A 14,691-nucleotide genomic window follows, 5' to 3' on the forward strand; every position below is an offset into this window, starting at 1 on the left:
CAGAAGTGGTTTTTGCCTGGCGTTTTGTCTAGAACAGATCCAAGGACGTTTGCTTTTAACAATCTTTCGAAAATGTCCAAGGCAAACAGCATCGTGAGTGATTGCCCAACTGGTGAACACCTTTTCTGGGTGATTTATATTTACGTCAAACTATCGGAACGCCTCATGGCCCGAGGGCCGAATGACGAGGATGCTGCAAAGACACAGATCTATCTATCTCCATACAAAGACACATCCGCGAGTAGTCGCTCTTAGCCAATGGGATGCCAGGATGATGCTCGGTAATAGCCAATGGCAGAGCAGCTGGAACTATGTTGCGTTCAGGAAACTCGGAGCTGTGAGTAGCGGGCCAGATCGTATTTTTTACCTTTCGTCTCTTGAAATTTCTTTTGTAACAAGAGGCAATATTTTCCTGTTGAGACGTTTCCTAACTTGAAAATTTCGTATGAAGAGATGTTCGCAAGAAGAAAATTATTTTGTGACACTGCTTCGATTATTCCAATTGGTTTTGTGTTACAAGCGTGGTCACGGAACAAATGCCACTCGTATCTCAAAGGGACCGCTCGAAATAGAAAAAAAGCTCCCTCACCTCCTTTACCTCTTTTACATTTCATCATGTCACTCAACTGTAATATGCGTCATAGTCCATGTGGCCAGCCTCCTCTCCCCTTGCCCTCCCTGGTTTCATAAGAGGCTTTCTGTGTCAGTGAATTCCGTTTGCTTCCAGTCCACACACTAATCCCAGGAGTGCAGCCTTGTTTTATGCATGTCCTCTCCCATTCACAATGCCCATAAATGGTCTCTTGGTGAGGAGAATTGGGCCATGCTGCTGCATGTCACTCACATGGGAAGCGCCGGGCAGCTGAATGGAACGGATGGTCTGCTGTGAGCCTCGACAGATGTGGCTCTTTATGCTCTCCTGAACCTGTTGAAGTGAAATAAATCTGATTGTTCGGCAATAGGATGGGAAGTGTCGGCAATTTGTGGCAACTTGCTTTCTTGAAATATGAAGTGCTGTGAGTTCACAATCCTCCGCTGCAGTTTCGAAGTGACCACTCATCAACCCTTACCGTTAGCAATTCTCGATACAACCGCTAAAATCAACAGCAGCAATCTCATTCGCAAGTGACAAGAAATGGGAACCTACATCTAATTTCTGTGGTTTAGAGATTACAGTACAGGGAATCTCTGCTTGAGTTTTTCATCAATTTGTTTGTTTTTAATTTGAAAGCCATTATCTCTATTCAGGCCAAAGCTATGTGTAATATAGAAATATCGCTCTGGCATCGCGGTCCCAAATGACGATGTCGAGCCAAGGGGAGCAGATTCATTTAGTCAAACCACAGTCATGTCTAAGAGGAGGGGGCGGGGGAGTGGAGTCGCATTTATAAACTAGCACTTACAAAATTCATGATTGGGTGTCAGTTGTGGATTTTCGCTATTGGCATCAGGGCTCAGTCATGTGGTTTCCTGGTACTGTATACGATATATTCGATTGTCTATCTGGTTTTGCTTCTTTTTTTTTTTTTTTTTTACCATTACTCCGATGAGGCTAACTATATTGTCCCCCACTGCCACCCCGTGTAAGGCAACAAACTCCATACCCACATTTAATTTCAACCCACCTTTGCCTCATTATTTTAGCTTTAACATTAAATATGTAAACTGATGCTGCTGTTGTTGGTCTTTTTTTTTTTTGCCGTTGCCCTGCTTGCCCAATGAGATCCATCCATCCATCCATCCATCCATCCATCCATCCATCCATCCATCCATCTTCTCCCGCTTGTCCGGGGTCGGGTCGCAGGGGCAGCCGCTTTAGCAGGGAAGCCCAGACCTCCCTCTCCCCAGCCACTTCCTCTCGCTCCTCCCGGGGGATCCCGAGCCGTTCCCAATGAGCTCCTTGTAAAAAAAACTAACAAACAACAAGTACAAAAACAGAACAGGTATTACTGCTACTTGGAAAGTACAGTATATCCACATTCTACACAATGTCGTGACACACACCAGATCATCTTGAGCGAGCTCTCCCCAACTGAGAAAATTACTTACTTTGGTGACACTCCTAATAGGAAGACTGGCTGTGTTCAGAATTATTCCCTTATCCACTTATAACGTGCCCCATTTAGTCAGTTTCCTATTTTCTAAATCTGTTTGATTGTGTAGTAAGTACACGTTATCTCCGTGGTTCTCAACCTTTTGAAACCAAGTACCATCCCAAAAAATAATTGGCTCTCCATGTACCGTGATAATGACCAACATTAAAATGCAGGGAGGCCCACATATTTCTCAAACACAAGGCAAAGGCGGTGTTGGTAAAGTTTTTCCAAAAATGAAGTCCAAATTTTACGTGAAAAACTACACACTTAAATGACATAAATAATGTGGTGCTGTTATGATGATAAAAAGAAGCTAATTATATGATAAAATGTTATATAATTTTTCTTTTTATAGAATTTTTACAGACTTAAGACCTCATCTTGCAACAAATATGAAAAAAAATAAACAGCGAAAAAATATCCAAATTAAGCAACCATAAAGATTATTTTCCATGAAAACCATTTAAAATTTGTGACAATGAAGTCAAAATATAAGATTTTTGTTTTTTTTTTTTTTTTACTGGAAGAAATTCATCATTTTAAGCAAGGACGCAAGAATTTCCGGAGTTAACTATTCCGAAGTTGTCGTTCTGTGAATAAACTACATGCAAATTTGATGAATCTAAAAGTTAAATACAACTGAACTGTACTTGATTCACATCACCACACAGATGGACAAAGTGCTTTATTTGTACTCATTTTGTAATCAACACAAAACAATATAATTGATTAATTTGTTCAAAACTTATTATGGAGGTGAAGCATCTAACATTGAGCCGTCATGCTATAATTATGCGACTGCAATGACGCATACTCAAACCCCACACAGCTTTGAAAATTATTTTTTCATTTGACTGATAAGTTAACTATATCGTCCGCGATATAAAATTCTACAATTTGTGAGTGGAGAGCAGGGAAGGAGTGAACAATATCAAGAAGTCTCTTTCTCAAAAAGTGTCCTTCCTAACTCGTAACACTTCCTGGGCCACATCATTTCCTTTTATTTTTACCTATGATAATTGAGAGCAGATTTGTGATACCAACCTGGCAGATTCAGTTTTTTTCCGCAGACCTCCTGCCAAGGATGTAAAACGGACCCAAAAGCACGATTCAAAACATGAGCAAGTGGGACACGGTGGGGATGATCAGTCAAGCTTCCGAAGCAACAATTGCTAGACATGACGACATGAAAGGCATGATTAAAAACGGACACCCTTTCGCTTCTTCTTCCTAAATTTGAGGTATCTACCAATGATATGATGCTACTGGAGTGCGAATGAATTTGTAATAGTTCTTCTGGTATCTCTGAAGTGAAGGAAAATGTGTTTTTGTTTCAAATATTGCACTGGAAAGGTCACAGTGTTGGCTTAATCAGTGTTATGCAATTACACGCTCGGTGGGCAAAAATATGGTGACACTTGGCTCCACCTACAGCAAGCAAAATAACTGAGGCCATCCCCTGAATTGCATCTTTGCATCACTTTTGAAGAAGATTTGGGGTGTGTCAGTTCGAGGTCACTGTGAGTGGACCTGAGGGAGGGCTTCGGCAGCCATATTAATTTTTCCGCCATCCTTACTCAAGCTCGCCTCTTATTCAGGAGCGTGATCCCGTGCCCACTGAGTTGAAAGCATACTGTATGTTTCTATTGGCTCCATTTGTCATGTCATCACTGAACCCAAGTGAATAATAGTGTAGGAGACTGGACTGTCTCAGAATTGTTTGTTATTTATTCCTTTGTTGTGTGTTCACAACCCCCGCTCCCAACCCCCCATAGAATTTATTTTGTGATTTCATCGCTTGATTTTCCGTTTTGGTGCATTATTATCGCTTTTCTGAGTGTCTTTGAAGTAATCGTTAATTGACGTTTTTTCGGAGGCGGTCTTTGAACGCCTCGCGAGCCGAACGGAAGAGCTGGCACGTAGTCGAGAGAGACGAGCCTGGATTTATTGAGGCTGTTAAAAGCATTAATAAAGTGTACATTTTAAAAAAACAACAACCCTACAGCTCTCCTTTTTTTCGGAGCTGCAACAATAATAATATTATTAATGTGAATAATAATCCTTGTTTAGATAAGATCCAGTGGTTGCTTATAAAATGGTTCTGTCTCAACGATTTGCTAACCGTACGTGCCGGCTAGGGCGTAATGTAAACATCTTCTAGACGGCGATATTGGCCATCTCGTACTAAAAATACGCATTCCTTGAATAAATCTGGCATTGTAGTTATGAAACGGTGGTCGTGTACCTCACAGATGTCTGTCGCGCGACCGTAAACAAACACATATCAAGCAGTGTCAGAAATGGACACACGTGTTGATGATCCGACAATGGCTGAGAGGGAACCAACCAGAGGACACCATGAAATGATGGGAATAAAAACCACATCCAATCCTAAATCCTCCTAAATCCTAATCCACTATCACCAGCGCCAAATACAAAGGAGATGGAGGAGAAATGAAGTCGGGACTTTTCTAGGGGACCCAAACAATGCTAGTTTTCCGATGTAAATTTGCATTAATAAGGTGATTTACATTAAATTCTTTTTGGTGCATTGGCTCGCCCAAATTGCCCCTTTTCTCCAGCCGCAAATAAAGATCACACATGTGGACTTATCCTTTTATTTGTTCTCTTTCCACTGAACCTAAATGTCATGATGGCAACATTTATGCTATAGGTCCCTGCAGGTGAGCGTGAAATCAACTCAATCAACACCCAAGATTTGATGTATCTTCTAACCCAGTGTGAATATTCAGTGAGTTGATGATTTGGCCATTTCCCTCATCGTAAAAGACTGCTAACATCAAACAGCATCGAACAGGCTTCAGGAGATAGCCTGCCGCAAATATCCCCTTTTCCGCCAAAATAAAATTGGTGCTTGTTCGGCGCCAGTGCTGTGCTTAGTTGGTGTGCTTGTTTGTTTTTCCACCGGCAAAGAGCCAAGTAGGAGCTACGTCATTTCATTGTCGTCCAGATGTCACTGCTACCCAAGAGTGCAGGCACTATTCATAACAGTAATAATAATAATTATTAGAATGCGCTTTTAGCATCTGCTAGCTAGGCAACTTAATATAGCATCGATTATACTTGCATGTAGTATATAACAGTGAGCGACATGCAATCAGAAAACGCTTATATCTTTCTTAATCATTGTAGATGATCACGAGGCTGGCTGTCAGTCGAAGATCACATGCTAGCTGGGCAGATCCGCCATCGCTCTCCTGGTGGGACACAATTGTGCCGGTGTTCACCACTCAACAGTTTGTGCAAAACTTCCGTGTGTCCAGGGAGTCATTCAACTCCATCTGCGATCGTCATGATAACCCCACCCCCCGACCCCTGATGTAGTTGGTGCCTGAGTCTGGCCTGACAAATAATCGGGGCCATCTTCAACACCAATTTCAAGCACCAGAGCTAGAGCTACAGCCAGTTTCGGTGGTGGAAAAGGAAAGGACTGGTGCTAACCTGGGAACTGGCCCGGAACTAGCTCTAGCACAAGCACGGTGGAAAAGGACCAAAAGAGAGTCTCAACTCAGCATCAACAAGGGCCTATACCGAGATCATATCCCTCAATGCCTTTTTGTCAGTTTGATGGGAGGAGCCTTTTGCTGGGTGAGCACCTGCTTGTTTCCACCTACACTATATGAACTATATGAACTTACCCAGCTATGCAAATACAGGTGCTCAATTGAAATCTATACATTGCTTGATGTAATTGCAAAAAAAAAAAAAAAAAAAAGAGGTGGTGGAGCAAATGGGCAGGGAATGTTACTGCAGGGCAGCTGGCAGGGCACAGTTGTGACAGCCGGTGCTCCTTTCAGCTGGTGGTGACCCAAAGCAAACCAGACAAGTCATCACAATTGTCAATTTGAATGTAAAAAAAACAACAACCTAGTGATTCATTCCAAAAAAATATTGAGATTTATTTGTTCTTACTGAAAGCAGTCATAAAAAGCCATGTACAGGGTGACCCAAAATGATTGCACAGCACATTAAGTGCCTGTCATTTGTCCAACCGATGATGGAATTGCTCCGTTTGGTACGCAATTTATTTTGATAACAATTCAGTCCTGAAAATGTGAGCTCTTTAGTCCATTCGGTCTAAATTTGTTTGACTTTTGGTGGTGGACCACAATGCACAGGCCCCGCAGAGCAATCTTTTTTTTGGGCGGGGTGGCAGTTGGGCATAGTTGAGCTAAGATCTGCACGGGTAGTTGTGCTTTTATTGACTCTCTTAATATTCTCAGCCTGTTAACAACGAGCCTGGCTTCGAAGTACTGCTCTGCGCAGCAAACTTGAAGCATTTCCCCTGTTTTCGAAGTAAATGATCCTTCAGACTGTGAAGGGGAAATCATTTCTGCCCAACGTGCGTAATAAATGGATGAGAGAGTCATAGCACAATTTAGCATCATCATTTCAATTCCAAACGGTGAATAGCAAATAAAGTGCACTGGGTACATGTTTCTTCACATTGTTAAGCCATTTATTTTCTAATTCTTTTGGCTCGAGTTATTTGCCTGAGCCTTCTGTTAATTCAGTTTACCGATGCTTCTGTCAACAACTTTGCTGCAAGAGCCAATGCAGAGCTTGTGCCTTATTTTGAAACTCTACCAACTTCTTTTGGGTTTCCTTTTTCTGATGTCTCTTTCACTCAACTTGCTTTGCACATATTTGATGTGCCATCTGCCAGAAATAGACTGGCCTCTCACCTTTAGCCGAGCATAGCAGAGTTACTCCTGGATCCCCCTCAGACAGGTGGAGCACAAAGAAGTGAAATGCAAAAGTCATTATTCCCGTATACCTGACCAACAGAGAGCCAGCCGTCCAAAGTCCTGGAGCCACTCTTGCTCTTGTCATCCAAGACATAACACAAGGCCTTGCACCTGGACCTTAATCTTTACAATTTACAAGCTTCCCTTTCAGTCAGATTAGGTTTTAATTGATTTTTTTTCTTCTCACAATTAGTTGCAACATGAAAAGTGGACCGAAAAAATTATGTTATTCGCTAGGTAGTTTGTCATTGCAACGAATGACATTTTCATTGATTAAAAATAGTGGACACAACAACAAACGAATAACTGAATAAATAGTAAAGGGAAACTTCAACAACAAAATGCTACCACATTCGCCAATGTATGCGACATGCACAGCAAATCTGTCGCGAGCATTTCTTACGGCGCGATTCAATCGAAGTCAATGTGGTTGTCACGTTGGGGCGCGCATGCGTGCCGGGCAAGGCGGATGACGCGTTTGGAGAGGCGGGAAGCGTGCACGCGCACCGTAAATCCGGTCATTTCGTCTATTAGCCAAAGTTAGACGATTTGAACTTCTTACGCGCGTGGCATCGCGGCAGCCAATCAGGCTTCGGCTGGTATTACGTCACATATGGCGTCCAGTACACTAGGCGGGATTTGTGACCACATTTGAGAGCGCCATGGGGGAGGAGATCATTGTTGACGGCTGCGGACACCCGGAGCTGTACTATTCGGCCAGAGACGAGTACCGCGACAAAAATAAACGTGAGCTGGCTTGTCGTATGTATTTTATTATTATCACCATTGTTTTACAACCGTTGAACTGTCCAAAGGCTAGCATTAGCCGGAGCTGTATTAAGGAACCACTTTGTCCTCCGTGACTCTTTGTAAAATGGCTGGTGCAAATGCGATCGTCTACCAAGGAAAGCGCCTCCACTTCTTCGGTGTGCGCGAATCTTGTCCCTGCGTCAAACGCTCGCGAAATAAAGCGAGGCGGGAACGATCGCAGCCAATTTGGCGTGCACGTACCACAAGATCTCGACACCCAAGCCGTCATATTGCTGAGTGCAGTCATGCGTTCGTTCATTCTGGTGTCCGTCCATGCACGCGACAAGTTTTGCATTCATGCGCAAACGTGGGCTCTGGTGTGAAATCTTTGATACATTAAATGCTACACTCCTCTCATGCATCTGTCAAAAAAAAAAAAAAAATCATTTTCATCTAGTTGGCCAATCAATGTGCTTTCATCTTCAATCAAATTATTAGTCTCACGTCTGGTGTTCTGATTCAATAAACTTACTGCATCAGTTTTATTGGTATGCCAGGAACGCGGCTACTGAGAAAGGTTTTGAGCAGTCTGGAGATTTTGCTGAATGCCTCCCCTTAAGGTGGATGCCTGGGGCCTCCCTGTCTTCTTCGTCATCATCATCATTACTCACGTTTAAGTCGTCCTCCTGAAAAATTGCCAGAGGATAAAATCTGACATTTCCCTTAACATACGTGGTCCATTAGAACCGACCTCTTTCCTGTGAGGCCACTCTTGTGAAAGCATTATTTTTCCTTTGCCCTACTCGGCACTGGCATTTCTACTCAGCAAAATCGGATCCTTCCACGTAGCTTATTTTTGTCAGTGAAACATTAACGAGGCTTCTCTGATAGGAATGGTCAATGGTTATATTAGGAGGAACACATGGTATTCTGTTTTTTTTTTCTCTCAGTGTGCTGGCGAAATAGTTTACCGATATTTTACATTTTGGAGATTATTGAACCCTACGGACGTCATGTGGCATCACAAGATGTTGTCACACATAATATTATGTGTGTCACTTTAGGTTACACTTCGATTAATTGGGAAAAGTTAGCAAGAAGATGTATAATTTTTTTTCTACCAACTACCAATACTTTAAGTGATTTAACCCTTTCAGGGACAGCGGTTACTACAGTGGACATCTTATCATGTTATCTGAAATTTCACAAGATTTGTTGGCATCTGGCGCAATGGATGATGCATACAGCTGAAACGAGTTGTGAGCCATCCAGCTCTTATTTGCTGTCAAACAATCATGCGGTGCACTTATCTCACCTACTGTGTACAAAAAATACATTTGGAGGTCATCTGTATACAAGTGGTATGAGATACATAAGAATTTGCTGAGAGGGAGCATGGAGAGCAGAAAAAGGATGGGCCTTAAGATTGACCCTGGAAGAACACCTCAGCAAAGGGGGAAATATTCTTACTTATGGGAGTCAATAACCACCAAAAAATATGTACTTGACAGATTGGTTGGTTATAATCCTACGTTTCCCTCTTGCCATAACAGGTAACCTTCGCAAATCCAAACCTGTTTTGTTAAGCGCTTTTGTTACAGCTGCAGCTGTTGTGAAAACGCTATATAAATCAGGATGTATTGTATTGTATCAGGTTATAGGGTGCATTGAAAGGGTTCATATTCTTATCAGATCTGAAGCCCAACTGATCTTGCCTCGAGACGACTGAGATACATCTGCACAGGCAAAATTCACTCGACTGGTTGCAGCTCTGATTTTTATTTACTAGGCTATTGAAGAACCAATTAAATACGGAGCGAAAACAAACACACCTTAGCATCAGTCCCTGCATTATGAAATGCTTTCTCACATCAATGTGCTCTCATGAGAAATAAATAAATAGACCTAATTTTCCTCTCAGGGGAAAAAAAAACAACACCCAGGTATTTGAAATGCTTTGACGCTCCACTAAAATGTGTTCAAATTGGCATAACAACTGAACTTCATTTGAAGATAATTGCCTGTATGAATGTTGCAAGATTCCTGCCGATCTTGAGTGTGGCTATCACAATCAACAAGGTCAAGATTACCCCTCAGACGAATTGCAACTAATCCATCTTAATCCGGCACGGCAGCTGTGCGACTGTGGCCCCCCACCTTGCCGTTTGCCATCCAACAGCTCCAGCTCTCATGCTGCTGAACATTAGACGTCGTTTGTTTCCTCACTCCGCTGACTCACACCGCCTGGAGATATGCGTGATTTCATAGACTAATGCCGCTTATGATTTTATGTGATTAAACAGAATTCCTAAAACCAGCCAGTGAGAAGTGTGGCGCTCCTCGCAGCCTGCCAGCCGCTAATGGGCTCTCAGTGACCGTCGCCAGTGAGCTGAACGCTAACGTTCATGGCTGGCCCGTTGCATGTCAAGGTCATGGGCTCTGGTGTTTTGTTTCTCTCTAAACTGTCCCGGACTGTGTGTGTGAGAGAGATTATGAAGGGCCACGCTATGCGGCTAAAAGCGGCTAAAAGCGCTCAAATCCTATGAAATGAATCTAGTAATTTATGCTTTTTAAATTGGTCAAACTATCCGATTTATCTGCCAAAACCATTGACGGGAATTGGCAATCTTAGTGGAATTATGCTCGTGAATTTAGCATGTAGCACAAAGATTTGAATGGGCGTTTGAACACTGTAGATAGGTTTCCTGTGACATCACGCTCCTCCATGTTGGAGGTCAACGCATTGATTTGTCCCGTGCTTATTGAGCGATTGGATTGAGTGAGTGAATCCTGCCGGTCCCAACTGACAACTTGGCGTGCAAACAAATACTGATCACGTGATCTAAAGACATCTCTACAAGAGTAAGGTAGGTAAGAAAAAAACGAATTAAAAATAGAAAAAAAATAAGAATCTAGTTTTTCGAGAAACGAGCCTTCGTTCAGCCGATTTTATTATTACTATTTTTTTGCTTTTGTTTTAGTTTTGACTTGCAAACAAAGTGGCAAGCGCTGTGTGGTGGCAGTGAACTCAACTTACTTCACAACAAGCAGCAGTTTGGCTGACAGCAAACAAGTCTTCCAAAAAAGAGCATTCAAGCTTTTCAACGTCACTCCAAACTAGTTGTCATTTCCTGTCAAAGTAAACCTCAAGCAAGGAATTCCATGGATATTTCAAACAACCACATTACCCCCCTAGCTTCCTGCTAGCACTTCATCAACACTGTAAGTAGTGTCTATTTAAATGCAAATGGTGTGGCAACACATACAGACAGACACTATAACAATACTCGCGGGCATATATTTATCCTCTGCGAACTAATATGACTGCAGTTTATGGAGTCACGAACAGTAGTTGTGAAAACTTGATTCGTTTGTCTGCATGACTGCATTGTACTGCCCCCTGCTGGTCAGGTCATGCACACCAGAAGGAGCCGCAATGAATTTTGCTAGATGCACTTTTTAATTCTCTACTATTTGTGGTATTACATGTTTTTATAAAGTAAAATATGAGAGAGTGCTATTTTTTTAAGAGGATGAAACCGACTAATGGCATTTCCATTCATTCCATTGAAGATGGACGATACACACGGGTGCTCTGAGTTAAGAGCTTGGTCGCGGAACAAATTTGACTCATCTCTCAGGGCACCACGGTTGAGCTTCTGCTTCTTCTGAAGAATCTCAAATGTGAAAGGATAGCAAAGTTGGTGAGATCGGAGAAGTCAAATATGCATCATGTGCCAAGAAAGCAGTGACACCGTGTGCAGAATGATTACTTGAGATTGCCATCGGAAGCTCACGACTTGAGGTTTTGTAGGCAGTGAATTAGAACTGTGCAAATTACTGCCATAAGCGGTGCGCAATAATCAATCATAATTTTGCTGACAACCGCACCACAGACGATCTGAGAGAGGGATGATATTGTTTGATTGCTGTAGGAAGGATCGCACGTGCGCGCTTGAGTCATTTGCGCTTTGCGTTAAGACAGTTCATCATGTAGTGGATGATGGACATTTTCCAAGATCCTGTAGGACAGGGTCTGGTCCTCGCAACACAGATGGCACTGACTCCGCTTAAACTCCTAATAAATGACTGACCTTACGGTTGTGGATCAGTGTTGTTGACATGCGCTGCTTGTAATCGAGTCCCCACGACAGTGTCCTGCGGGTGTTGAAGGATCTTCAACCCTCTCCGGAAGTTGACACAACTCTGACCATTTTTTGTCGACTGCGTCTTCCCGATGCCTACTTTGTCTTTGTCAAACTGATTCATAGATGGCTTTGCTCACACATTTGTTGGTTTAATCATTCCAGAGAACAACTTGGACATCTGGCTTCGCAAATTGAGCACGTCTTTGCTCAGAACTGCACGTTGATGTCCTTCAGGTGGTACTTTTGTTGGTCACATGACTTTTTAGAGTCGCACTATATAAAAGCCCCTTGGGAAGAATAATTCTTTGCAATGTCAGGATTTTAAGAATGTCTCTGTAGCTCATTCCAAGCCTAAAATAAAATGTAATTATACTGTGCCTGTCCACTGTGTAGTTTTTATGTCTGCTTTAATGGTCTGTCATGTCAATTACGGTGGGCACCCGCAGGTTCACCGATTCCTAACATTTTATTTAATTTTTTTAATAATAGCCGACAATTATACAGTACAGTCAAACCTCGGTTTTCGAGAGGAGTCAAGTGGTGCATTCAAGTGCGCTCAGTTTGTTCGAGAACCGAAATTTCTTCGTCATCCGAGGCATAAAAAACTCAAAATCTTTGGTCGAAAACTGAATTGGTCGAGAACCGAGACGTTCGAAAACCGAGGTTTGACTGTGTATGGATTTTGGGTGCACTATAATTTTGCCTCGATGGTTTAGAAATCAACTGAATAGAAATATCAGTGGAGAACTCAAAAAATTACATGACCGGTTAGAATTTCATTTCAATAACATTTTGTTCCCGAAATCCACCCTACGTCCAATGATGAACGTACAAAACTCCCGACGGTGGAAGTTTCTTTGTCCTAAAGCTGAATTCTGTAGACGGGTAGAAAACAAGCCAGGCTATCAGTGGGGCATCCACCGACATTGCATTCAGCATCTCCCAGGAGACAGCTTTGCACAAGAAACTGTAGGAAAGAAAAATCAAAGAAAGGCAGACTCAGACAGATGTTTACATAATTTGCATTGGTCCTGTAGCTGGACAGACGGATTCTTGAGTCACAAGGTGACCTGTGTGGAGCCTTCTCACCCCTTTGCTTGTTGATCATCCAACCCCCCCCCCCCCCCTCTCTCTTTTTTTTTTTTTTCTTTTACTCCCTATCCTCTTCCAGGGTTTTGGGTGAGCTGGAGCGATGTCAAAATGGGTTTGGGGTTTTGCCCTGGCTTTGGCAATTCTTGATTAGTCAGAGTTTTACTTCAGTTGATTTTGGTCTGAAGCCAGGATGCAATCCCAGCCATCGCGAGCCTTGTGTTGTGAGGTCACGGAGAGCCAAGACGAATTCTCGGGCGGCGAGAACATTAAACTGGTTGCGCATGTAGGTCCAGTATTTTTTATCCCAAGCAAGTGTGTGTAGCCCACAACAGGGACACTGTCAGCACATCGCGTACCTGCTGCTCATCTGAACTGGCTTGCCAAATCGCTCCGCTTTTTTTTTTTTTTTGTCTGTCTGCTCAGCAGGTTAGCCCATCAGCGTAGTGGATACTCATTTACGCTCATGTGGGAATAGATTTTCATGAGGTTTTCAAAAAATAAAGGAAGAAATGAATACCTTATAAATTCAAGTTACTCATTTTTTTATATTCATGCGGGTTCAAATAAATCCTTTTAGGAATTCACAGTAAAGTCAATGAAATCGTGGAAATGAAATTAATATATGGACAAGTTTGGATGGGTTCATCTGAAAATAACTGGTTGGCATCTCCATTTAAATCACGGACGAGTGTTGTAACTTTGAAGGGCCACACCTGGAAAAATCAAAGGAGCCGAGTTCTCCGTCGACATCTTTCATTAAATTAACACTCAACCGATTTGTGAGTGTAGGTGAAGATATGTCAAGCTATTATATATTTCGAGTCGCTGCTGTGACCAACCGGGACCAGACACCAGCGCCACAGCTTCAGTGGCAGGGAGGGGCACGCACATTTCTTATCGGTCCTTCTTCATTCGTGCTTCATGCGAACTACGTGTCAAAATGTACCATCGATATTTAAAAATCAGAACGATTCTGGGAGAACTGGAATGTGAGTTCCAGTTGCACGAGAGTCTCGGTTATCGATGCCCAACCCGATGGTGGACATCAAATTGAACCCTTTCAGGGACGGCGGTTACGACAGTGGACAGTTGATCATGTTATCACGTTACAAGGTGCATGAAAGAGTTAAATACAAAGCATTTTTTTTTTTTTTTTAGTATTTCCTCTTTGCAGTGATATAAAATATTCTTGGAAATTTTGTTTCATCAACACTTGAGCTGCTGCAATTGATCAGAAAATCTGGTCGAGCTACACAAATGTGCACCTGTTGCCGAGCAAGCGTTCTGACGCCTCATTCATGCGTCAACGTTAGACTCCTGAATAATCCCATCATCGTGCCTCTTTGGTGCTTGACTGCCTTTTTGTGTATTTTTATATTTTTTTTTTATAGCCCCGAAGCGATGGGAATCATCTGTGCCGAAACACTGAGTAGAGAAAAGACCTCTCCCTTCTTCGCTTGCCGCCGCCGCTGTTCGTCTTAATCGTCCGAGGCAAGCTTGTCGCTGGTGAAGTATTTAAGTCCACGCCGCCCTCATCCCCCCCCCCCCCCCCCCCCCCCCCCCCTGATCACCGGCGCTGCTGTAAGTCTACAGCTCTGACAGCCTACTCACTCAGCCGGGAAGCGCATGGCCGCGTCCTCCATCCTTCCTCCATCCGTTCTTTCACAGCTGCTGGGGCTCACCTGGGGCCTTCGCTTTGTCTCCACGCTGCACAGATGCAAGCTGACCATCGACGATACCATGTGAGTCCTCATCATGGTAATTGGGTGGGGTTTTTTTTTGTTTTTATTTTGTTTTGTTTTGTCTCTGCCATATTCTGTGAACATTGAATAACCA

At 42.8% G+C, this 14,691-nt stretch overlaps 1 protein-coding gene across 1 annotated transcript in view; it reads left to right on the forward strand.

Moving 5' to 3' along the window:
- Window positions 1-14,355, forward strand: part of pudp (pseudouridine 5'-phosphatase) — a 41,086-nt gene extending 26,731 nt beyond the window's left edge. The window contains exon 4 of the mRNA XM_019857461.1: window positions 14,247-14,355. Within this exon, the coding sequence (XP_019713020.1) occupies window positions 14,247-14,288 (42 nt within the window). The 3' untranslated portion in view covers window positions 14,289-14,355. The remainder of the gene's footprint in view (window positions 1-14,246) is intronic.
- The last annotated feature ends 336 nt before the right edge of the window (window positions 14,356-14,691 follow it).

This window comes from Hippocampus comes, unplaced genomic scaffold (assembly GCF_001891065.2).
Source record: "Hippocampus comes isolate QL1 unplaced genomic scaffold, H_comes_QL1_v1.1 scaffold256, whole genome shotgun sequence".
In the NCBI taxonomy this organism is placed as follows: domain Eukaryota; kingdom Metazoa; phylum Chordata; class Actinopteri; order Syngnathiformes; family Syngnathidae; genus Hippocampus; species Hippocampus comes.